The sequence below is a fragment of the Cyprinodon variegatus genome, unplaced genomic scaffold, assembly GCF_000732505.1.
Source record: "Cyprinodon variegatus isolate N-32 unplaced genomic scaffold, C_variegatus-1.0 Scaffold139, whole genome shotgun sequence".
Taxonomy (NCBI): domain Eukaryota; kingdom Metazoa; phylum Chordata; class Actinopteri; order Cyprinodontiformes; family Cyprinodontidae; genus Cyprinodon; species Cyprinodon variegatus.
In genome coordinates, this window is record NW_015150592.1 from 510,346 (window position 1) to 537,949 (window position 27,604).

The 27,604-nt window shown below is 36.3% G+C and overlaps 1 protein-coding gene across 1 annotated transcript in view; it reads right to left on the bottom strand.

Moving 5' to 3' along the window:
- Window positions 1-27,373, bottom strand: part of LOC107085986 (protein piccolo-like) — a 70,623-nt gene extending 43,250 nt beyond the window's left edge. Inside the window, 4 exon segments of the mRNA XM_015376694.1 lie at window positions 14,941-15,963; window positions 21,102-21,624; window positions 21,626-22,135; window positions 26,953-27,373. Of these exon segments, the coding sequence (XP_015232180.1) occupies window positions 14,941-15,963; window positions 21,102-21,624; window positions 21,626-22,135; window positions 26,953-27,155 (2,259 nt within the window). The 5' untranslated portion in view covers window positions 27,156-27,373.
- Between the last annotated feature and the right edge of the window lie 231 nt (window positions 27,374-27,604).

A 27,604-nucleotide genomic window follows, 5' to 3' on the forward strand; every position in this document is an offset into this window, starting at 1 on the left:
AGATTTTACAGCAGGACAATAAAACACAAAAACTGAAGCAGTTTCAGAGAATGAAAGTAAATCGGATTAAATGGCATCAAGAAGCTTGAAGATGATTCAAAGAAAGTTTGTGTGAGAAAATGTATCCAAATCACAACTGGTTGATGCGAGTGATCAGTTTGTCGTGAAGAGCTTATATTTAAAATAAAGATCAATAATTTTAATGGTAAAGTTCACAGATTCATCATTATATTTCTTGACTTATTTTAAGAAATTACTTTGCCTTTGTGGATCACTTGAGGTATTTCATACATGTAGAGTGAATTTAACACGAAAATCTAATCAGAATTACATTTGGTAAGCAAAAACAGTCTGGTAAATATCTGTTAGTAAGAATACACTGTTATTCTCTGCATTCAAAGGCTTTTTTGAGAACATGTTTTGTAACAATGTCAGTTCTATTTCAAGGGAAGCTCTTACATTAGAGGGACTTCAGAAATGGGCGCATGCATAATGCATGATAATGGGACAGAGGGTTAGAAAGGCATGTCAGATGGGGCTGTATATCTTGTGCAGACAGTTCATATGAAAACATAGACAATATGTGTGATAGGATTTAAATGGTCTACATATCATGTATGTGAGCATGTGCATATTTTAAGATATCATCAAGAAAGCATATATTTTTTTGAAAGCACAGACTATGACTCCATCAATATGCACTTTGCTATTATGCTTTAAGTATAATAGTTTGCTAGAAAATTCCCTAAAAATCACCTAAGGCATAGTGCTTTTATTTGAAAGTTGCTAAAGCTGTGTCATTGGCATTGTCTATTTTTATGTATGCTGGAAAACATTACTCTAGAGGACAATACTTATTCTGAACTAAGTGCTCTCCTGTGTGCTTTTATTCGAGATATGGATCTATTGTCGGTATTGAATATCTCATGTTGCTTTTCTAAAGTGGTAAGATAAAACAATCAATAATGTAAGAATCAAACACCAAAACAAATGACATAAACTCACAAGCACTAAATCCGAATGTTCTTGTGTAAATGAAATGCACAAATGCCTTGATTGACATTTTGACAAATGCATTAACATAACTATATTCTACCCTAGCCTGAAAATGAATTTGAAAGTCTTGCATCTATCTCTGTGCATGTATAGAAGAAGAAACAGTGAAATGGGAGGGGGTGGCTGATGATGACTGAGAGGGAACTCAGAAGCAGCTGACTTTGATTAAATAAGGCATGAACTGCCATGTTGTAGTCCATGCATAAACGGCAGAAATCTTGTATTTCAGGAAGATTGGCATTTCTGCATGCACATGTATCTAACCAGCACTGGCAATGATCAGCCCCATAGACCTCTGCATTCGTTCCCTGATAAAACAACTATGTGGTGGGGGTTTCTTCAGCTTAATGACTAGAAAGAGCAGGCGTTGATAGGTGGCGAGATGGCTGCTGATAGGAATACTCCCTCATGCCGTTAGGAAGTGGCAGCCTCCACAGATCTTGTCATCACTGACGTTATCAAGACATCACAACAGGGACAATTCACTACTCCTTCACTCAGTCAGTCTTTTTCTAGAGCTTCTAGAACTGAGGAAACTGCTACTTCTGCTCATAATAAATCATATTTCAACTTTAATATATGAAAAGGGAAGGTGAGATATAACAGAATAGACTAAAATAGAATAGAATAGAAATTTAACCCCAACGTAAAATTCCATTGTTCTAAACACTATTGCATTCACTCACAATGTGTTGGGTTTAACTGACCTTGAATAAAAGCAACAGAATAATACATAAATAATAAATAACAAAAGGGAAAATAATTGGTATCAATTAGAACATATATAAGCCATTTTTTTTATTTTCCTTACTTATTTAGGTTTAAAAAAAGACTGGAAAATCAGAGAATAAGAGAAAATTCTAATGGTAAATTAACAAAGAGGATTTCATATTATTCAAAGTATACTATTTGAATGTTGTTTTCTGCACTTTGTAGCTGGTTTACTAATGTTCTTTCCTTGAGTAACTACAGACAGGTAACATCTTCCATAAGGTATAGTTTGGGGGAAACTCTGACTTCATGCAATGCTCACCGAGTTGTCTAGCAGTCACAATTCAGCTCTTGCCAAACCTCATTAAATCCTTATGGTTGCCTTTTTTTCTGTTCCTAAGTCATCAGCTCCTAGGATGCTCCTTCCCTATCTAATGCATCTCCATTAACAAAAAGTGTTTCTCACTTCACCTGTCAGCGGTCATGATGCTAGGGAGGATTTTTGCAGATTTTATTACATCAATGAAACAGTTTTTCAACTATTAATGTGATCAGTACAATGTATCACTTCTTAAAAGAAGTCTATATATATATATATATATATATATAGAGAGAGAGAGAGAGAGAGAGAGAGAGAGAGAGAGAGAGAGACTTTCTGATAAAGAAATTAAACAATTAATAAAAAGATTTTCTGAGAAAAAGTATGACACTTTGCTTTGACTCTCAAGCCTTTCAAGGTCTTTACGCTTTGGTGAGTCATTGCTGTAGCTGCTTCTTTTTAGTTATTGTCATGCTTTAGGGTCCAAATCCCCTTAATTGCCCTGGTTTGAATAGTTAATCAAATTGTCTCACACAAGGTCATTTTGATATATGAACTATATTATGATGGATTCTAAAGTACTGAGCTAGTCAAGTCTGTAAAGCTTCCCAGAGTCAAGACACATCCACATTACTGCTTTAATGTTACACAGGTTCACTTCACCAAACAAGTACTTTGTTCCATTCCATTCTGGAGACCCCTTGTAGTATCTTTCAGTCTGTTTTCAGGTTGGACTGGCTCACAGTGGAATGGACACAGTTGTTTTGAATGTCCTCGAATTGTGTACTTCATTGTACGATGGAAAGATTGATTTCAGATCAGATACTTCTTAAAACACCTTACCAGAATCATAAGCCACTGCAAACTCCTTTCACAAATACTCAAACAGTTGTTTTCATCTTACCATGGTGTTCACTCCTACTTCATTAGTAAAGAATGTTAAAACTGCTAAGTCCCCTTTTAAATTGCTGAGTAACAGTGTTCTGATCATGTGCTCCTCTTTTAAAATGCCAGCGTATAATTTAGGGATAGAGTCAATAAACATATATTAACAGATAAAAAAAGAATCTTATCTGAAGCATAGTTTAATTATCTTTTCGCTTCTACCTTTAATTAAGGTTAAAGTCTAAACATTGCAGCTCTTCTTTTTATTGATGAGTTGCCATCTTAATTAACATGCATCAAGCTTATGGAGGAGCATTACAGTCTCTGTTCCTTCCCAAGCCAAAAAAGATCTTTGCCTATTAATGTCAATGGCGCCTGGCTCAATCACTAAATTCAGATGCTTTACTGTAGTAAATTAAATAAAAATTAAACTACTATGTTGTTTTTTATATACCTCAAAAAGAAAAAATGATCTATTATTGATACAAAGGAAGCTTATTTGAAACTAATAAACAACAACAGAAAAAGAGACAATTTAATTCAAGACAAACAAAAAACTGTCTCAGCACAATGCACCATTGACTTCCAACACATGTAACTAGGCAACACTTCAATCTAACACATTTGGAGGAAGCGTTTCCCCCCCCAATATGTGACACATATCAGTCTGCATTGAAGAAATGATTTCGAGCATCAAGAATTTGATCTGCACATCTCCACCAGATATTTTGTTGATTTTACAGTTTTTGTTTATGAAATTATTTTGCCAGGCCTAGAAACTTCACCAAAAGGTGCAGGGGTAGTGACTCACTTATGAGTCACAAGGGCTCAGATAAATCACAACAGTCAGGTTGTCATGCTCTGTAGTCCTTACAGCTGCAGAGGCTGATACCCAGATCTTTTATGACACTGGCTGGCTACTCCCCCTTTATCCACTTGGCCTCTCTTTTTTTCCTCACAGTAGATTTCTCTCATCTTTTTCTGTTTTAGGCCAGTCATTATTGATTCCACAATGGGATTTTTTTTTGTTTTTTCCTTATGCATTTCCCATTAAATTACTGTAGGTATTAGAATTAGGTAATGTATTCCATTAAGTGTGAATAAATACCTCACATTTCACAGAGACATCTCACTTTCAGCTTCTATTTTCCATGCAGAAAGAATATTTTCGAAATGACTCCAAGCTGTGTTGTTAGTTTCTCGGAATATCATCTGGGTGAATTTAAAAAAACAAGCCTGTATGTGACTGGGGGTGGGGAGCCACAATCAGGATGTAACAGCCTGTACTAACAAGATGAGGCTGGTGCCAGAATGTGTGTGTTTTCAAGTCTCAGCGAGGTTCCGCCTGCCTGTCCTCCACTCTCTGTCTGATGATGGCTCAGTGCTGGCACGCCGATGCTTTGACCCCTCCCCTCCCCATTCCTTGGCACAAAATACTCAGTGGCTAAAATTTGGCTCTGGGCTGAGCATGCAGAAATTAGCAAATTAGAAAGGGGATGAGGGGAAAATTATCCAGGTACGGAGCTGGAGGGCTACTGTACTTATTCAAAAGACAATTTACGAAGCCTAAAAAAGACACTTCCATTCACAAAGTCCTGCATTTAGGATATTTTAATATTTCTGGTAGCAACCATTTGAGTAATTCATGTGTTAAACTCACACAAAGGAGAACACCATTGTGTGGCTGAACACAAGACAATCCTAGTAGATAATCTGTTACAGGCAGCAATAGACTTGAGGCAAGGCAGACGGTTCATCTTTCACAGGAAAAGGACTCTAACGTTACACCCAGAGCTGGAGTGGAAGGGTTTCTGATATAAGAATCTAAAGGCCCAGTTGGTATCTAGGACTGCAAAAAAAAAAAAAATCAAAAAGAATTCAAGCATTATGATGATATTGGTGTTGAATTTTGCAGCAAACAAACAGCGAACAAGTACTGTATACAGACTGGTTTCTGCATTTGAGATATTGCACATACTGATATCACGCTAACAATGGAGGTTTTAAAGCTTTTAGAAACAAGTAAGAAACAGTTGCAGCACTTTAAAGTTGTTCTGCCTTCAGTCTGACCCATTTTACCAATTCAATTTAAAAGATTTATGGGAAAATATTCTCCTGATATAAACCAGATTGATAAGTGTAGTTTAATTTGAATGCTACCGGCCTCTCATGTCGAGCATTTAGCTAACTGGGGGGTAATTGGATTGAGAGGAACGTGTGAACATCTCTTTTATTCACAAATCACATAATTTACTGTTAAATAAAAAAGGAAAGAGAGGGTATTCCAGCTTAAACTTTCTGAATAGCAGTCTACAAGAATGTCCACTGACTATAGATGTTTATCTTGCTTCAGCCTGTTGCTGTTGGTTGATGTCATACATCTCACCGCATTTCATTGGTCTAAAAACATTTCTGTTTTTAGGCTATCTATAGGCATCTGGCAAGATGTAATTTTGTGTTTGTGAATTAAAGAAATCACGCAATAATTAATCCTGCCTGAGAGCTAAGGAAATGATGGCAGCCTTTGGAAACCAAAACTTTAAGAGGCATGTTAAAAGTTGAAACAGAGTTCTCTGTAGTATTGGCTCAGAAGTATAGAATACAAATGAACAAAACAGTTTTCCGTTTTATGCAACAAATCATCATCCCTAAAATTATGTAACAATTTATGCTTTTCAAGACATACAATCGGGAGAAAACATTTTGAAATGAGCGGGTTTGACATTACAAAAATCACACAGTTCAAGAGGTAAAAAAACAATTTGCATGACAGTGCATGATTTGTTTTCCTTTCACCAGAAAAAACAGATGAAAAGCACAAAAGACAAAATATTACCCCTTTCAAATGAGAACATACCTTATGTAAGGAGGCTCTATGCTTTGCTACAGAATTTCATTATTTAATAGATTGAATAGAAAATACAAACGATAGTGAGAGGGGTTGCCCTCTAGTTATTGTGTCTTCCCCTCTCCAGCCTTAGTGGATCTCTTCTGTGGCTGTTACTATTTTTATCGTATCAGGCTCCAGGCCGAGTGATGTTGAGAACTGTGAGCATTGCATGAAGTGAATACATATAAAGACACACATTACTGTAGTGAATATGCTCTTTGGACTTTTTGGTTCTCTTTAAGTTTTCTTTTTGAGTTTTCCATTACACTTTGATCTATGTCTCTCTCTTTTCTAGGCCATCGGTTTATTATCCTTTTAGTGACCTTCTAGTTGTTTTCTGGTCGTATTTGAACACTTATGTATTTCCTGTTTACTCTCTATTGCCCCCCGTGTGCCTGTCACCTTTTCTCTAGCTCCCTTCTAGATCCTTCTGTCCATACCTGTTCCCAATCTTTGTTCTGTTTGGCATTTATACTCCTCCTTTGCAGTTACCATTTGCTGGATTCTCTTCATTCTCTCCTTAAACTACGTATGTGTTCCCCTTTGCTCTGGTTTCTATGTTCCTTTATAAGTTATTTCTGGATATATGTCTCCGTTGCCCGCACTTGTTATTAAACCTGCAAGAAACCACCCCAGCTTCTGTCTGCCTTTGGGTCCTCCACACAACCTAACAAATTACAGCAACAGGTATGACTGAGATGTTCATATGCTCATATACAGTAAAGGGAGGAAATTGTCCAGAGCTGTTTTAAACAAAATTTCTTTTTGTATAGACTTGTGTATACAAAATGACAAAATAAATCTCTCTAAGTCCAAGTCATATCAAATATTCAAATGATTAGAATCATTGAAAGTAACAGATAAGTGATGTTACTGCTGGTGTATGTATTACTGAATTTTAGCTTTACATTTCCAATTCTGGTCAGCTGAGAACAGTATAAAGTGAGGGCATGTTAACTGAATAACAATCAGGGTGGAAGGCACAGACACCACCACATGGAACTGTTTACTTTCATGCAGCAGGCTTTGGAGATGTAAAAAACAAAAAGACTAACAGAGTTAGTGTGAAAAAGGGGCTTGAATAATGATGAATTCCTGTAAAACCTTTGAACCTTTATGATGATGAAGTCTATATCATAATATACAATTTAACCAATTATAAAATAATCATTTTAGAGGTCCAAAAAATGTTTGTAAATTAAAAAGTAAATGATTGCTTGCCCAATTTTAACTTAAAAAATTTCTCTATATCTCTGACTGGATATGTGAAGGTTTAGGTAAATAGTCATTTTCCTCTTATTTCCTTTCTTTTGAAAATCAGGACCCATCTGTCCTCTGTCCCTTTTAAGACATACTAGCCATCTGCCCATTCCCACATCTTTACCCTGCAATGTGTCTTAATGTAGATTAATTCTGTCAATTTAGAAAACAAAATTGTCTGAGTTTTCCAAAAGCTGTACAATGTTATTATCAATATTAATATTCCTTTATCTTATTAATATTTAATGAGGGACCAAAAGACGCATATTTTTGATATCTAAAATAGGGCTACGTTGGGGATGTTTTTATACTTTAGACAAATTGATGTACAGTGCATTCACATTTCATCTTCCTTCATTAAGTGTATCAATTAAGCTCAATTTACACAAACCTATGTTAGATGTTCAGGTTTTAAAGACCATGGAAGTTGAGGCTCTCCTTGTAAAGTTTCCTGAGAAAATCTAAAATTTAGCTGCATATTTCATTGCAGCTGGTAAGATAGTATAAAATGAACTCAGATTTCTGCTCGTTAGCTAAGCACTGATACTCCCTTCTTATGTAAGTCTCTTCCAACACGCGCTCTCATTACTGAAAGGGCCAACATGACATGCAGCCTGAGCTGGAGGAACATTGTTGCTCAGCAGCATGCATACTTTTACAGAAATCGTCTACATGATAAAAAGGGAGGGAGACCGTACAGGACGAAAAGGATGAGGGAAAAAGATAATCTGACAAAAGAAAAACAAAAAACAAAAAAAAGAAATTAATAAAATTTTTGTTTCCAGACGAAGAAACAAAAGCACATTATGAACTGACAAGATTAAGAGAAAGTGTAACAAACATGCCAAAAAGAAGAAAAGACAAGAGTCCTTGTCCTTCTGGGATGCATTATTTTCACAAGATGCATTATTGGTGATTAGGCAAGAAATCCAATGTCTGGATCAAGACTTAAAGGAGAGGACGAATATTCTGTTACCCCCAAAATTTCTTTTTGAGAATAGAGACTCCGCCTCTTACAATCACAAACATGTGTTTAATTGGTAATATGCAAAAATTCTTACCTATGTTTTTTCATAAAAAAAAGAAAGAAATACAACAAGCAAGTCCACATGCTTACAATACAGTCACTTAAATATCACACCTACAGTAGTCGAGCTGTCTATTCAGTTGCTCACAGTTTAGGTAATAAAAACCTTTAGCTAAGTACCTCAACTCATTCCTCAAACAAAATGCATTCGCAGCCGCACCCTGACATGCGTCAGCGAGCAAACCTTTTCTGGCAGCTGACATGACGACAGCGAGTGACACAGAGGTGACACACACTATGTAGGGGTTAGATGGTTCCACTAAGGTGGCATGTGCGTAATATTCTGCATGTTTTCTCATCTAAAGTGGTCACAATTATTAGTTTATATTTAAATATTTAATGGATTTAATTATGGAAATAGCAAAGGGAATTTTACTTACAAATGTAAAACAAGATGGTGGTAATAAAAAGCCTAATTTATTTCCAATTAGAGTGATAGTTGGGATGCCTGCTATTTTCACAACTACATTTTTTTCCTGTGCATCTCTTCAATTACAGTAGGGGGTTTATCTGCTTATCACCCTGGTAAGCATTTGCAATTTGAAAACCCCTTAAAAAACTTTTTTTTCCCCGCTCTGGTATATTAATGCCAATACAAAGGCAACACATTATGAACAAAGGCACCAAATTTAAATTCCTTCAATCCACAGAATAGGCTACTGTGTAAAAAGCCTAAATAAAAAAATATTCTGCATAATATTAGTGAGAAAAATGCATTATCAATGTTAATATAAATAAAGATCACCTTTATTTGGTCTCCATAATCACTACTATTGAAATTTAATTAACTTTTCACGTCCTTGAGATTATCCTTGTGAGTCTAGGACAGAAAAACACTTTTCCCCCTAAAGAAGCAACTTGTTGGCCTTTATAGAGCATCTAATGGCCCTATTTGTAGACCTAATTACACCAGGTGTTTCTCTTTGCTTCAGTTCTATAACAGTGAGCAGTGAAGATTTTTTTCCTCATGATTCTTACAGTCCTGTGTGATAGGAAAACCCTGCTGATAGGCTAAAAACCTTTACCTTTACATACCTTAATTCCCTATTCTACTCCAGCTAAACAGTCGAGGATTAAGTATTTGACATAATAAAGAAACATAAAATGCTCTTAAAATAATTTTTAATTAATTATCTTTGGGTACCAGTAATTGGTCAGTGATCTTGTTGCAAACGATTCTTAACTATTTTTTTTTTTTTTTACCCCAAAAAGAGAAAATAAATTTATTACTTTTGATTTGTTTTTAAATCTCCAATATGAGATGATTCAACTGCAGTAAATAATGACTATATTAAGGCAACATCATAAAGGCCAACAAATTTTAAGTACCAGATCTTCTTACAAAGACTTGAAAAACAACGCAGTTTTTAAAATAGTAAAAAAAGAAAAAAAAGTGATGGATGGGAGTTGTAAGGGTTTTATCTCCAGCTTAACACTACTTCCAGTTAATGAAGGATTCAAAGATGGCTGTAAGAAATGCAACAGATTACCTAAGTAATAAAACGATCAAATCAGAAAAACCTTGCATCTAGTTATGAAATACAAACATCAGCAGATCATTGTCCATTGTTAGTTTGCTCATATAGATGTGTTAAATTAAATCTGGAATCATGCTGTGCATCAATATTGAGTATGGATCAGCACATATATNGTTTATCTGCTTATCACCCTGGTAAGCATTTGCAATTTGAAAACCCCTTAAAAAACTTTTTTTTCCCCGCTCTGGTATATTAATGCCAATACAAACTCAACACATTATGAACAAAGGGCCCAAATTTAAATTCCTTCAATCCAAAGAATAGGCTACTGTGTAAAAAGCCTAAATAAAAAAATATTCTGCATAATATTAGTGAGAAAAATGCATTATCAATGTTAATATGAATATTGATCACCTTTATTTGGTCTCCATAGTCACAAATATTGAAGTTTAATGAACATTTCATGTCCTTGAGATTATCATTGAGTCTAGGACAGAAAAACACTTTTTTTCCCCCTTAACCCCATAATGCCAAATGTATCGTAATTGATACATACGGTTTCTGAAATGTTTTGCATCTGACACCTTTTGCATAATTTAATGGTAAAAACTTTGCTCAAAATCCTATTGTACACAATCAGATATACCTGATAACAGCCAGTAGAAGACTACACAAAAATTAATATTATTAATTATTAATATCTAAAATGTATTTCTGTTTTTTTTTTTTTTTTACATATTTTGTTAAAAGGGCAAATAAGTAATTCAAACCAAAAAAAAGTAATTTTTTGTTTTGTTTTATTCTTGGATCAGGTTTTAAAGGGTTTAGAAGCAACTCATTGGCCTTTATAGAGCATCTAATGGCCCTATTTGTAGACCTAATTACACCAGGTGTTTCTCTTTGCTTCAGTTTTATAACAGTGAGCAGTGGAGATTTTTTTCCTCATGATTCTTAAAGTCCTGTATGAAAGGAAAACCCTGCTGATAGGCTGAACACCTTTTCCTTTACATACCTTAATTCCCTATTCTACTCGAGCTAAATAGTCGAGGATTAACATTTCCACATACTAAAGAAACTTATATTGAGAACATAAAATCCTCTTGAAATAATTTTTAATTAATTATTTTTGGGTACGAGTAATTGGTCAGTGATTTTGTTGCAAACGATTCTTACCATTGATTTTTTTTCACCCCCAAAAGAGAAAAAAAATTGATTATTTTGTTTTTTGATTTGTTTTTAAATCTCCAGCATGAGATGATTCAACGGCAGTAAATAATTAATATATAAAGGCACTGGTATCATAAAGGCGAACAAATTCTAAGTATCAGATCTTCTTACAAAAACTTGAAAAACAACACAGTTTTTAAATAGTAAAAAAGAAAAAAAGTGATAGATGGGAGTTGTAAGGGTTTTATCTCCAGCTTAACACTACTTCCAGTTAATGAAGATGGATCTAAGAAATGCAACAAGTAATAAAACCACCAAATCAGGAAAATCTTGCACCTAGTTACGAAATACAAACATCAGCAGATCATGGTCCATTATTAGTTTGCTCATATAGATGTGTTAAATTAAATCTGGAATCATGCTGTGCATCAATATTGAGTATGGATCAGCACATATATTGCATGGAATAAACAGTAAGTCGGTGCAGCATGTATGAATACGTCTTGCATGCATTCTGGGCACATTTCCATAATAAATTGAACAAATCTTTAACCATATATCACCATCTGTTGTGTTTGTGCTTCCACCAGACAGAAACTCACACACACACACACACACACACACCCACACACACAGCGAGGTAGGACAAATCACCTAACCAATCCTGACAACAAAGGAAACAGGAAACCAAAAGGACTAGATTTCCAAAACAAATGTTTATGCCTATTTTTATACATAAAGGAAATAATCATCTTTAAAAGCATTGACTTTAATTGTGCAAGATTTACATACTTTTATGGAAGTTTATATGTATTATCATTGTACTAATTTCTAAACTTATTTTTTCCCCACTGTAAAATAATGATACAAAAGCTTCAAATGGATGTGATGCACAAGTTGGAATATTTCTGCTTTTCAAAGTCCCAAGAGGCAGCCTGAAAATACATATATTTGTAGCTGAAACGTTGGCGTCATTGTCTACAGTGAAGCCAGTTTATATGGAGGACCAGGAGAGCCACTTACAAAGAAATAAAATTTCAAAAGTTACATTTAACCATACTATTAGAAATCATTTTTTTACCCTTTAAAGCCTGGACCATGAAATAATTTACAGAAAAAAATAAAATAAATAAAAAATAGAAGTGTCATTGGATTTTTTGAAAAATTAAGTAAAAAAAAAAAAACAAAACACATAAATGTTGTATAGATAAAATTTGCAGCAATTTTTATACATTAGGCATTTCTGTAAGTGTTTTGTAATTGGTCATTTTAGATTTTATTATTAAAGAGGAACTGTATATTGTAATTATTAATCCAGTTTTTTAATGGTTTGTTAAACATGTTTGTTAAACTCGACTACTTGGTTTATTAGGATCTCACTTAATATAAAAAAAGAGGTCTTTTTTTTTTAGCCCAAGCTCAGGTTGGCAGCTGTCAGCCAATCAGGTGGTCTTCTCTTCCTCTCCTGGGAATGGAGCCTGATTCCCAGCTAACTGTTGGGTATAATTTTAAAGCATAACTCATTCAGAAAATACTAATTAAAGATTTTTATTTGTTATTCAGTAAATCTGGACTGAAATCAAAGCCAAGCTTCAAAATGGGATAACTTTACTTAACTCTAATAAATGTATATTAGGAAATGAACAACTAGGTTATCTTCAAAGTTCTTCAGGGAATAAACAAAACAAAAATCAGAGCAGAGTCAGGATCCAGCCAAATCTATAAAAGTACTAAAGTAAATGTATAATGCAGATTAGGATTAATACAAGTAATAGTGATAGAGCCATTTATAAAGACTAATTATATTGTTGTGCTATATGCAAATCCATTAAAGCTCAGTTGTCACACATTCTGTTAGTTTTCATTTTACTATTTTTAGTATTTCTAAATTATTTTTGCCATCTATAATTAGGTGTGGTATATTATTCTTGAGGTATTTTTCTTACCAGTATTGGTATTTCAAAACCATTGTCACCAGTGGGCCTTCTGATGCCCAATTATGCTTAAGTATATGTGCTGTCTTTTACAAACCATAAATGTTTATAAATTGAAGTCTTTTTTTTCTCTCTTTATTTCTTTGTTTTGATGTTTGTTTCATTAATTCTGACAGGATTGAAAAAAGAAGCAGCTATTTTGCTTATGTGAACATGGTTGCTCTTTGAGAGAGGTGAGGATTCAATTAGTTTTAATTTTTCTCATTCATTTTTCGGCATTTCTTCACATCTTTACTGGTATGCATAGTATAATAGTTTTTGGAACCATCATTGAGTTGTTGGTTATGATAATATATTTCATTTAAGGCACAGGCAGGGCAATCAGTGAAGATACACGGTCTTGAATAGATATGTTTCTAGCCTTGATTTAAACAGAGTATCAGTATTATAAAATTCCAGAGTCTGGAAGCAGAGCAGGAGAAAATTCTGCTCCCTTTGGTGATGAGGGGAGAAGATTATGGATGACTTTGAATGTGAACAGGAGGATTTTGAACTGAATTCTGAAGTTGACACGCAATCAGTAAAGCTTCTGTAAGTCTTGGGTGATGTGTTGAAATGATTACACTGCTGAATTCAGGACTAAATGGAAGGAAAAGGAGGGATTTCTGGAAAAACCAAAAAGAAGTGTTTGCAGTAATCCATGTGGGAGATGACAAGGCTTGGTAGAAGAACAGAAGATTGGTTCTTACGAATATTTTAGGAGAAAATGCAGCATCCACTGTTTTTCTCCCATTTCTAATCTTTTTTCAGGTATGAACGAACTTTACAAATGCTTGAGTCTTGAGCAGTCATTCAGCTGTTATCCAAACTTAATTTTTCAATAAAATGACCAAATTTTTTGTCATTTAATTAGAAGCATTTGTCTATTCTAGTAGGCTGCATCCTTAGGTATATTTTAACTCTGCAATTATAACTTATATTTTTGTTCACTGATGCCAGAACTATCAGTCACTACACTTGGCACCTGGCAGGCTGGTAAGCCATGGGACACTGGTTTAATTTGGATAAAAAGAAAAAAATGGAATTTACAATACCTCTTTAATAATTTTATTTAAAAATCATATTTTCAAAAAAATTTTTTAAATGAATTTCTCAATGTATGATTTAAATATTGGAATTTAATGACTGCATTTATTTCTGGTGCTCCATATATTTACATCACAACATTGTAAGATGATTCTGCATAAGAAATAAGCTCTTACTCCAAAATTGGAAATGAACAAGCCAGTGTTCTCTGGAGAAAGTTTATTTTTCCAGAGGGGAAAAAAAAAAAAAAAAAGATTTAGCAATTTGACAAGAATGGCAAGAAAAAAATATTTGAAGAAGCCAAGGTAAGGCTTTTAAGCTTAAGAACATTGTACCAATTACACCACTTGAATACTGCTTCACTGACAGTGATATAGCTGCACAGTAAAAAGGAAAACGTCAATATTCTTTAGCTTCACTTCATATCAACACATTTGTGCTTGAAACGTGCTGCTTCACACAGTACAATGACCGAGAAATAAATTCATTCAGTTTGCTGAATGCAAAAGTCAGAAAGTATTCAGCTTTTGGTAATTTATATAAAAAGCATATGGCTTTTCTGAAACAAAGAAAACAATCTTGAATATTATTAGGGATTTTTGGATATATAAATACGTCTATGAGCTAATCTGAACTAATTTGACTAAGAAATACAGTTAATTCAGCTCTTGTTTTGAAAATATAGAAGCTGTTAGTTGTACAATCAGTCTACTTTTTATATTAAGTCATTAAAAGCCATTTAGCTGATAATGTATGGAGGCAAATTGGAGATACATTGTATTGAAGATACAGCTTTACAGAAGCATTCTAATGTCAATTTTATGAAGTAAATGAATGTACTTACTCAGGTAATCATAGACTATCAGGATAAAGTTTTGCAAGATATTCATGAAGGAAATAAAGCTTGAAATCTCCTGATTATCTCCACATTGGCTAATTTTATTTAAAAAAAAAGTGAGGGACTGATTTACACAACATTTGAAAAAATTAAGAAGTATATAGCATGTTCATAGAGCAAATGGTGTGGTTAGGGATGAAAATAAATGAGTAATAAATAGCATTCCTACCTCTCCTAAATGAGGATTAGGATTGAACCCACATAGATTGCACACTTTCTTCTTGCACTCAGTGCACAGACTGTAGTTGGGGGCATCAGATGATCCAACATTCAGCTCCAGCTTACAGAGAGGGCAGCTTTCCTTGGCAACTGAGGTTTGAGCCTGAGCAGATTCAGCTGCAGAAGGTTTCTCTTCCTGCTCCACAGAGGTGTGTCTGGATGGCTTTTTGGACCTGGCAGGAGGGGTGTCAGGGGCAGAGCCAGAATCTGGAGGAGAACCAGGGGCAGAGAAGGGAGAGTCCGGAGGTGAACCAGGATCAGAATCTGGAGGAGAACCTGGTCCCGAATCCGGTGACCCAGGTGGAGACTCTGGTGCTTTGGTTTCCTCTCCAGAGACAAGAGTGCTTGCTGAGCTAAGAAGCGATGAGCCAAAACTGAACATTTGAGATGCAGTAGCAGGAGGTTTAGTCGACTCCGTCAGGCCCCCTAACCCCCCGAACAGCTTTCCAGCCACAGATTCATCTTGTTTTGGTGCAGCCTTTGTAGGAGGCTTCGATGACTCCATCAATCCGCCAAACCCACTGAACAGTTTCCCTGTAACAGACTCCGCAGCTTGTGCAGCAGATGAAGGGGGTTTAGCTGAATCTGTGAGCCCTCCTAAACTGATACCTCCCAGACCCCCAAAGAAGCTTGATTCCTGTTTAGCTTTAGCAGGAGACTGCTGAGGACTGGACTTCTGCTGAATGGGGCGCCCTGTCTTGGGGTCAATTTTGGGTGATCCTGATAATGAAGAGCCTGGAGAAAGGGGTCCTGGAGATGAAGGACCTGGGGATTTCTGCCTTGGTGTTGTTGGTGGTGTTAACCCTTGGTCAGAGGTGCTCTGCTGCTTTATCAGCAGCTTCCCAGGCTTGCCAGGTGCCTGTCTCTGAGGCGAGGGGGGGCCAGAGCCTTGCATAGGCTTCGACATGCCAGGGGGATCCATTCCTACCATTGCTCGCTGCATTTGACAATTCAGACAAAGCCACTCTTTGCCCTGTAAAAAAAAAAGAAAAAAAATTTAAAATTGGGTTAATTATAAAACAAAACCACATGTACAGTATGACATCAGCTTCCTAAAGTTATTAGTATGTTTACAGAAAGAAGGGCAGAAAATTCAAGACAATCAGGAATTGGCAGAGAGTCAAGAATAAAAACCTGGGATGGCCATAATTTTTTTACTCATTTCAGAAAATAAAACACATTACTTAATTCTTGTATTTTGGCTTACAGATGATTAATAGCCAAAATGTCCAAGAAACATTTAGTATATTGGGTAAAAAGTTAAATGTTAGAAACTAATGGTGTCACAACTTAAACAGCCCATTAACTCAAAGCATCTGCAAAGGATCCCTCAGCCTCAAAGTGGTCTCTCTGCGTAGGTAAGCAGACAAAAAAAATAAAAAAATACTAAGATGACTAGCTGTTTGCTCACACAGAGCTGCATCTGAGTATACTTATACAAAGTTGACAGGAAGGAAAAAGCGTGACAAGAAAAGGTGCCCCAGTTACATGGATAACTGCAGTCCTTTATATAATTATAAAGCAAGATCCAGACAGAAGCTCGAGTCAGCAGAAGATAAGCTGCACACAGACAAAACCAACACGCAGCCTGCAAATAGTTTGCTGTATTCCTTGTGTCAAAGCAGTCCTAAATCAGATAAAGGAAGAATAAAGGCAAATAATTAAAAAACAAATTGATTGTTGCTCGGTGATCCAAAGTCAGCTTTTCAGATAACTGGTGTTGGTTCATGGTGTTTTACTACAATCAAAATGGCTATTGTAGCAACTTTAATTGTTTGAAACGAGTGAAAAAAAATATTAACTAAAACCACATCACTGATTTTGATCTGGATTGTAGGTGATCAACTGCGATGGACTGACAACCTGTCCAGGGTGTATCCCGCCTCTCGCCCATGGACAGCTGGAGATAGGCACCCTCGCAACCCCAGCAGGGATAAGTGTGACAAAAAATTTATGGATGTATGGATGTAGGTAAATCCAATAAAGCTAATTGGTGCATAATTCTAAAGTGGAATATGTATTTTTTATTTATTTATTATTCTATGCATACAAATCTGAAAATGTGATGTGATACACGATACCCACCATTTAACACCCAAAGCAACAAATATCCATCATAAACAACTGTTGGACAGAGTCATTTGTTTGTAATTCAAACCCATTTTAAATTCAGCTATTCTGTTGAATCTTCTTAGGTTTATTAGAAAAGAGTAGTGAACAAGCAGCCTTATGATAACCAAGGAACAAGGCAGATATGTCAGAGCGAGGCCTATGAAGACTTATAAAGCAGGATTGCATTAGAAAATATCACAAACTTTGCATATTTTACAGAAGATTTTTATTTATTTAATATTTATTACTAACAAATTGAATGCATCTATTTTTTTCCTCACTTAGGTTTTATAATAAAAGTGACAAATAGTATAATAATTCCCTAATAATTTTGTTTTGTTTTTTGTCTGCACCAACAACACCAAGTCAAATTCCTTGTAAGTGCAAACCTACTTGGCAATAAACTTGATTCTGATTCTGATTCTGATTCTCTGTCCTTAATATTTAAGGGAAACACAATTCAAGCTGCGAAAAATGCTGTAAAAAAATAACGTTTCACAACAAACAATGAAAATATAACAGTTTACAACAAGTGATATGGCATAGTCAGCTAGTTTATCAGTGACGTCTAAGTTGAAATCTAAGAAGAAAATGTTCTGAACTGATTTCACTCTAAGTTATGAAAGGCCAAGATCAGCTAAAAAAGGTTGATTTTTTTCCCAAAAAATGTATTTGTCATAAACAACAATTTGATTGACTGATAAAAATTGGTTAATTACCAAATCCTAAAAGATATGAAATCCAAAGACCATTACAGTGAGATGGTTTAGAGAGAGTCAAGGCCTCAATATCAACCAGCAAATTAATTAAATTAATAAATCACATTAAGGTAGAGTGAGGACTGATTCAAAAGTCAGCATCATTATATTGGCTCGTCTGTCCGGCATTATATACAAAACTTTACTGCAATTTCTGACTCAGCAATTTCCATGGAGTGAAATTCTAAACAACTAAAGGATTTTAAAGGATGAAATCCTCTTATATTGAAGGGTGATTTGAAAATTACTCATGCTTTCATATCTATCCCCTAGACAATTTTAACAAACTTTCTAACAATTTCATAACAAGGGGGGCTTGGCTATTTTGGAAAAAAACTTTTCAAGTCTTTTTACTCCACAAACTGTTTCCAAAACAGTCCAGATAATGACTGTTTTAATCTCTCTTTAATAGCTACTAGCGAACTTTGAATCTATTTTGAGCTGTTTGTATAAGCTTTTATAGCCTAGCTTAGGCAAACCTTTATACAACATCTGATCTGCTACACTTTTGCACTAGGTTACATAGTAGGAATGCCCTTCTTCATACCCTGCTTAAACTCCTACAGGGTTTGAAAATAAGCTGAAAACCTCTAAATTCCCACATTGAGGTTTGGGTTTTATAACTATTACCTTTTTTATTGATTTTTTGAATATTAAAGCTTTTCATCCATTTTATCTACCCTTTAATTTTTTTTGTCTTAACTGTGTGAATGACTTTGAAACATTAAAAAGGGGCTTTATAAATGCAATTCACTTATGGGAGCAGTGTTTGAAACTATGTTCGCTTATATTTTAAAAATTATTACTACTATTATTGCAATTTCCTTAAAAAAGGAAGGAAAATTACTTAGAGCTAATAAGTCCAATTTTTTTTTATTGTTTATGATTTAACCATAACAAACACACAGTCCAAAAAAAGAAAAGAAAAAACACAAAAACAAAGAGTGGCAAAGACTTTTGTTTGTAGGGTTTGACCATCTTGGTTTCTACAACAGACCAGCTGTTAACAATTGAAACCCTATCTAGAAAGGCAAGGCAAGGCAAATTTATTTGTATATCACAATTCTTTAGAAAAGACCTCTTCCATGTCTGTTAGCAGTCATATTTATATTGCCCATTAGTGCGTTGCTGTGTTTATCATCCCTTAATATAAACAAACTCTAACAATACTACAATGTTGATCTACACAAGGTAAAAGTAATTAATTCTGATGTGTCTAATCGTAACCCACCTACATTTATACAGCCATGGAAAAAAAACAACTATTTGCATATCCTTGTTTTCTTTACTTTCTGCCATGGACGTTACTTTCATGTCCAGCGTAACTAAAGGTCAAGTTACAAAAAAAACATAATAAAAAAGAAAAATGCTCATAAGAGTTTCATAACATTGAGCTTCTGTTACATCCCCAAGTTGGATGTCTTTGTTTTTGCATCCAATTAACACTTTGCTCTGTTTTAGGCTCCACCTTTAAGACTGGCTGCTGCTTCCTGAGTCTGTCCAATCAAGATCACCTGAAGACTATTTAAGGCCTGTGAAGCAGTACTTCAGGGCCTCTGAGCCATTTGTCTGCCATACTGTACACCTCTGTGATCCTTGTAGAAGCTAATGGGCTATTAAGTAGACCTGTTTGGATGTTTTTGTAGGGGAGAGCTGCCTATTTGTTTAACCCCAGTTTTATCCTAATTATGTGGTGGTTAGGTAGGTTATTTTGTAGGTTTGTATATTTTGGTTTCATATTGAGTTAGGTAAGTCCACTTTTCTTTTTTCTTTAGGGTTGTTTTGTTTGTTATTTTGGCCTTGGCTCTCGCTGAAGCTTTTACCATAATTTATTCACAAGAAAAGGCAGAATAAAACCTTTAAATGCCCTTTTGACCTATTCATTCACTGTCTACATTTACGCTGGTCCCTTACACCCCCTAGACTCAGCCAGGGGATGTAACAGCTACAAAAAACATTTTTTTTTAGGCATTCAATGATAGTTTTTGCTTTTTCTTCCTATTGTAGTCACGTGATACACACAAAATTTAAAATTTTACTTTATAACTAATTTGATTTAAAAAAAAAAAGCAGGTCTAAGAGAAAAAACAAAAAATATATATATATACATATATATATATAGAGAGAGATAAACAGAAAAAGAGAGAGAGAGAGAGAGAGAGATCCATCTCTTAAGTTTTGTTGAGTGAAATTCACCACTTGCTGGCACATTTCCTTCCTGTGGCCATGATATGAGTCACCTTGGTCAGTATTCCCTAAGTCCATATGGTCCCTCTGTTTCTCAGATCATGCATGTTGCCTTTATTAGCAACATGCCCAATGCCACAGTCAGGAAAGCCCAATATGTTGGGAACAGGCTAGCCTTGAATTCTATTGTAGTATGAAAATAAGCATCAATCAGTGTGTTATTTAAATTATCTATTTCTAATGTTTTATATCTAACATTTATTAGATATGCACCAATCAGGCCTTTCAAAATCGACAGTTTATTTGTTTATCCTTTTATAACAACAAAAAAAAAAGAATATATGAGACTGGATACAAAACTGAAGTTTTAAATTTCAATTAAAACACAAAGTATAGATATAAAAAGCATGCCCAGCATAAAGTAGGGCATGTATATCTTTATTTCTTTTAGAAAATTACAAAAAAATGTTATACAAACACACATTTTATAGCCTAATTATAATGAACATTGTGATTAAAATTTTATTTGTCAATGTTTAAACATCGATCAGAACAAGTAAAAAAAATATATATATATCTGATTTTGATCTCCTGACATTCTTTTTGTTTTTTTCACTTTTTAACTTTTACCTTTACAATTCGGTTAGACTATACAGTATAATTTATGACGATGATGATTATGATAATGCTTGCATCGAAAGGTTGAATTTTGTTCCTTTTATTTGAGTTCTATTTTTGCTGTCTGGCAAAATGACAACAGTACACAACTGAAGATTTAAATACCGTAGTCTAGTTTTTCCAGGGAAGCAGCAGAGTAAATTCTTTTTCTGCAAGCACAGCATTGTCAGCTCCAGTGTGTAATTCAGAATGAATTATTGTATTTATATGATATGAAGCCAGTTAAGAACAGGAAAACTACTATAAGTGTAACAAAACTAACTTCAGCTCTTTTTTTTTTTAATCAAGAATTAAGTCTATTTTTAAGAAACAGGTAAAACAAAACATAACAAAAAAAAGACAACAGCAAATGAAAGGAAGGCAGTCAGCGTCTTACCCCTGAGTCGGGCGGGCTGAAGCCACACAGGCTGCAGACCTGGTTCTTGCACTCAGTGCAGGTATTGTAATTGGGTGGCTCCTTAGATCCAGTGTTGAGCTGGGTCGTTTTACACAGCAGGCAGAGTCCACTTGCAGGCTTTCCAGCTATCTGTTGACTGGGGGGCCCAGTATCCTTGGCTGGCATGGGGCCTTGCTGTCCTTGCAGTTTTGACACAGGCTTTCCAGGTCCTTGTTGTGGTGGACCACCTCTAGTCTGGCCAGGTCCACTATGATCTGGTCTGGGTACCTGCTGCGCCTGGCCTGCAGGTCTTGGTCCTTGGCCAGGAGGACCTTGACTGGATTTTGGACCCTGATTAGGTGGTCCTTGCCCTGAAGAAATTGCCTTGGGTCCTTGATTAGGTGTCCCTTGTCCAGGTCCTTGACTAGGGAGGCCCTGACCTGGCTTTGGCCCCTGCCCAGGAGGGCCTTGGCCTGGCTTTGGCCCCTGCCCAGGAGGANTGGCCTGGCTTTGGCCCCTGCCCAGGAGGACCCTGGCCTGGCTTTGGCCCCTGCCCAGGAGGGCCTTGGCCTGGCTTTGGCCCCTGCCCAGGAGGGACTTGTCCTGGCTGTTTTGGGGGTACACCTTGCTGTGGTGCCTTTGGTCCTGGGCCCTGCTGGGGGCCCTTCCCTGCTGGCTTCCCTCCCTGCTTGTTCTCTGCTTTGGCCAATGCTTCACCCTCCTCCTCATCCCCAAACAGTCCAAACTTGGGAATGTTGACAGAGTCCCCCATGGACGAGATGGAGGACGTCATAGCACTGAGGGGATTTGCCCCACTGAGGAAGCTGGAGCCAAACATGCCGGATGATTTTGTCTCTTGGCCTTTTGGCTCCTGCCGGAATCTGGATTCAAAGAGGCTCAGTGAAGAAGGGCTGCGGCCCGGTTTGGGTTTGCCAGGAGGACCCTGGTTGAAGGCATCTACAGTTCGACTTTTACTTAAACCTGATGGGCCCCTTAAGGCTCCTACGTGTTGCTGAGCATCAGATTCTGAAGGTCTGAAAAACAAAAGAAAAGTCTCAGTAAGTGTCTTAACAAAAAAAAAAAGCAAAACAACAAAATTAACATACAACACTGAACTGTAAGTAAAACAGGTCTATGGGTAATTCTGATCCATATGCATGTAACTACAGCACAAAATTGAACTTATCGCTTTCTAACTTAAACTTTTTTAAAGGAAACAAGAATGTTCAAGTCATGGCAGTTTGTGCTGGATGATGACATTAAGTCACATCTCAAAAATGAGGCCAATAATTAAAATAACCACAGCTAACATGTCAAGTATTTCATTCATACAGAGTGAGATCCAGGTAAGATATGATTAGTGTACTTAGTATTTTGCAGAAGCAAACCATTAAACCTTAGTAATTTTGATCTGCAGAACCAGACCAATTTTTACAGATATTTACATTTGGAGGTTTCCTCAACCTTGCAAAACTGCTTTCAGTAGAAGTAAAGGCTGATCTGTAGGAAAACAAAACCTATATCCACTTCTGTACCAATATTCTACTTGCAAAGAGAATGGTGGTTTTTCCAACTTAGAAATGATGGGTAGCGAGTAAAGGTTGGCCTATGCTAAAGCCCAGGATACAGACTAAAAGACAGATTGATCTACAGAAGGACCCAAACAGAACTCTAAAAAGTGCATCCAGTAGCCAAAGCATAGGTAGAAGCAGTTTCAAGTGTAATGGTAAATGGCTTGTACTTCTATTGCACTTTTTCCAAGTCAGAGGACTTTAAAGCTCTTAACACTATATTCAGTTGTTCAACCACTAAGACACACACACACACACACACACACACACACACACACTGATGAAGGCAAACTGCACTGTAGCCACAGCTGCCCTGGGGCTCACTGACAGAAAAAAAAGACTGCTGTACGTAGGCATCACCTATCCCTCAGACCACATGCAGAAGGCAATGTGGGTGAAGTGTCTGGCCTGAACCGATTCCTTCCTGCTATCATAATCCTCATTGCCATGGAGGGGACCAAGACATCTCACCTTCTCAGTGGCATAGACCAGTATCGGGTATTGCAGACTAACAAAGACCCCAACAAATCCCCTATACTAAGGGGCGGACCTGTTCTTCCGGTTAAATATGCATGTTTTCTAAGCCAAAACAAGGCTTTGTTGGGCTACTCTATAAAGCTTGGAATTCAACGCTATTTCAGACATTTTGATTTGAAAAAGCTTTGTGGATGGGAAGTAAAACATCTTCAAACTTGGAAAACAAAGTTCAGGGTTTGTTTTCTTTTTACAGTTTTGGAATGACTATGACCTGGATGACTTAGAATATTCACCAGCATTCTGAAATGGACAGACCTGGCGTTCAAACCACTGGCAGGGTGAATGCCTAAATCCAACACCACTTTTGTCCCACAAGTTCAATAACAACAACCAACATAACACATAAAAAATCTACCAATAGCGATTACAACTAAAGCGACATAGCCTGGTCAGCCAGATTGATACAACATTTACAGGGCTGATAGAGCTGGATTTCAAAGACTGGACCAACAGGGTCAGCTTTATTAGCTAAGAACCAACCAAGATAACTATGGAAATGAAGCAAAAATGGCAAACAATGCTCTCCTTGTGATTTTGACATTTCTTCTCATAAGCATGTGGGGGCCTTAACATCTATGCAAGGATGTCATGCTATGTAAGGCTGGCTGAGCCTTAAACCTCTGCTGTGCTATTGACAGTATGAAATGGTATTGGCTTTGGGGTCAATGCTTCAAATTTGGGTCTCAGATTTGGCAATTAAGAGAGCCACTACAGGGAGGAGGGAGGATGATAACAATATGACAATGACTATCACCTTATGATGACAAATATTATTGATAGTTGTATTAATCTCAATCAGCACTTTTCAATTCATTACCTTAAAAGAGGATGGTGCAACTATGACCAAAAGAGACGTAGACATCCACCTAGACTGACAGACTGAGCAAGGTGAGACTTATTCAGGGAAACACCAAAAAGGCCTTTGAATCTCTGGAGAAGCTACAGGGATGTACTACCTATAAGAGATAATTTGACAGGACAGTCTTACAAAATATTGGATTTCATCTGTAAAAGCACACCCTAAGTTGTGCTTCCAGTTTGCTATAAGACACACAGGAGACACAGAAAACGTGTCCAAAAAAGTGCTGCAAGCAGATCCTTGAGAGAGAGCAAAATAAAACATTTTGGCCCCAAAACTAACGTTGTAAATCACTTCTAACACACTGTGCCTTAAAACATGGTGATGGCCATCATACTGAGGGCTTGATTTTTCATAAGCAGAGACAATGAAACTATTCAGTATCAATGAAATGATGAGGAGAGCTAACTACAGGGTATTCCTTTTGAAAAGTCCATTTAAGCTGCAAATAACTTAGATCACATGTTCACCTTCCAGGAGAACACATCCAATAATCACACAGCAGGCTACAGTGGTATAGTTTTGACCTAAAACTTACTGAAAATCTTTGATGAGACATGAGATTTGATTTTCACAGAATCTTTCAAGCCAATTACATTGAGGTTGTGCTACTTTACAAAAAAGAATCAGCAAGACCTTTAATCTCCAGAGATTAGAAGTTGTTAGAGATTTATCCAAAAACTGTGGCTCTAACAGCAAAATGGGAGCCTACACAGTACTATCCATGGAGGCTGAATATACATGCACATTTCAGGTATGTACATTTTTTCCTTCACATCATAATAAAAATAACAATTTGATGCAACAGGAATGCATTTATTTATTTTTTTTTTTACATACTCTAATAATCCCAGAGGGAAATGACTTCTCTGCATTTAACCCATCAATTTAAGTGGTATAATATAGCTATAGGCAAAGTTAATGCATTCATTTACCTTCACATTTTGAGTAATATATTTGTACACTACATTGCCCTAAATATTACCTAGTTTTAATTATAATACAACGATCCAGCCATAACAGTATTTTTTAAAGGCTACATCAACACATCATTGAAAACATAAAGCAAAAAAAAATTATAGCTCCTAGCCTTGAGGTTTAAGCTGACAAAAAAAAAGGATACTGACGAATGACAGTGTAAAATGTTGACAAAGAGCGAGAAACAGCCAGCGATACCTTGCATGTAAAGTCAGAATGAGAGGGTACAGTATGTACACACAATCTGCACAAAGAATAAAGCAAATGCCAACTGGATGCTTAGAGAAATGCATCATTGCATTAATGGACTGACTGGCTGCCCTTGATTAAAGCATGATGGTGCATGTCTAGAACATGCACACACATTTGTTTCTGTTATAGTAAAGGTCCCTGGATGCTTTGGTATAATCAAATAAAAATCTCAGGCAGTAAAGTTAAATGTTGCAATGAATAGTATCCAATTATTTTCAATGTGGGCATGAGTGCTATCTTACTGTAAATGTCAGCAGCCAATCAGTAAGTGCTACTCTTAATCTTCCTTCTGTGATTAGTTGCTGATTGCAATATACTTTTAATATTTAGTGTATAGTTTATGGTAAAATATTTCTTTTATAAGAATGTTTCTTTCTTGCTACCAACATAAATTTAAAAAACACTGTTTGAAAACCTCTAAAAATCTTGGTCAGTGTTAGTAGTTATATGTACAAATCGATTGACTAATGCATAATTTGATGTCACCAGATTAATGAGCTCATTGCAGCTCATTTTTGGGAATGTTAATAATTTCCTTAAATGCAGGGTTTAACTGAAAGGATTGGCATGGTGCATTAAGTGGACATCAAGTTGCAGTCTCAGCCACTATTACCTAAAGTAAAAGCCCTTTTTTTCATGGTTGCCTATCAATGTAGCATTATGGGTGTTCAAAACCTCACTTTAGGATAGAGTTTGCAGAAGACAGAATTAATAAAATCTAAAATAATAGTAAAAAATAATCTGAAAGGAGTCATGCACATGCTATTTACAAGCGCTGTGGTGGCCCTGGGAGGATATTTTGCTTTGGGCTTCATAATATTTTGGGTCGGCTCTGACGACAAACGTTGCCAATTTGCAAATAACGCCGCAGTGAATGTTTTCAGCACCATGGACAGCGTCAAGACCGCAGGAGCTCGAGCGCAGCTTTTAATACGCAAAACGCGGAGGGGGAAGGACAATATGAGAGAACATTAACGCCTCTGTTCTATTTATAGTCATAATAATATCGATGCCCCCCCTCCCCCATCTCTAGCTCGGTTATAAATAACAATTTTCCCCCAGTTGGAGCCAATTAGCACGAAGGCGCATCACTTATCCGACACCTAAGGAGATCTTCTAACTGCATGACTGCATAATGAAAACAAATATAATTTCTCCATTTATATTTTAACTATTAAATAATGTGAAGGTTTGGGGTTAAGATGATGTAGAAAACAGTAGAAGGAAAATAAGATTTTTAAAAGAGCAATGGGCACGACCGGATTCCTTACCCAGCAGGCATTTCGACCATTTCTCATAAATAGACTACTGGAGGTGTGTCTCTCTGATTTCATACAGAATGGCCGATCAAATCGGAGGTGGTGTTTTAATTTACAGAACAATAAATAAAACGCGGTTTAACCTTCAATTTTGCATATCTAAAGCCAATTTTGGTATTCAACAGTAAAAACGCATTCTAATAGAATCCCGTTGATTATTCAACATAATGAACTCCTGGAATAAATTAGGGTTTCTTGTGTGTAGGATTTAAAATTGGACTCCGCACTTCCTCATCCCATATATTCTAATAACCGCACATTCACTCCCACCTTCCATTCATAAACGCTTGTTTAATATGTGAGGTGAATAAAAAGATGCCGTTTAAAACCCCTGCCTTCGTGCAGCTGCTGGAGCTCCAGGTTGCCTGCCCTGCGCCCTTGACATCGCCGCTGCCAGCTGCCTCTTCTCATCCTCGCTCAGGTTGACCGGAGAACCGTCGGAGACCCGGACGAAGCCGCCCTTCCCGTCAGGTGCCAGCCCTTCAGGTAGACCAGATAGCGGCCCTTCGCCTCCTTCCAGGCTCGCTTCGTTCCCCATGATCGACCCCTCCCGCTCCCCCCCAGTTCTCAGATCAACCCAAGACCCGTTTTTAGATACTATTTATCTCCAAAAATGACAATCATTTGGAGTATCAAAGCATGACGGATTATTTAGATGTCTTCTGTTATTTCCTTGTCCCGTGGCAGGGCTCCATTTCCATTTCCCGTTTTTCTGTGCATCGCATATCTTCAGCTTCCATCCCCAGTTGCCACAGTTCTCGGTGAAGGGTCTTCGTTTTACTAGCGCTCACAACCACTGAACCAGATTTCCGGTCCAATGTTACAAAATAAATTTTTTAAGAACGTACTTACCTTTCTGTTTTTGTTAAAATAAGCTATTACTTTTCCTAAATGCATATAATCTAAGAACCATGTAAATATTTACTTTTGTTTAAAAAAAAAAAAACTAAAAGAGATAATTTAAATTTTTCATGCTGTATCATGTAA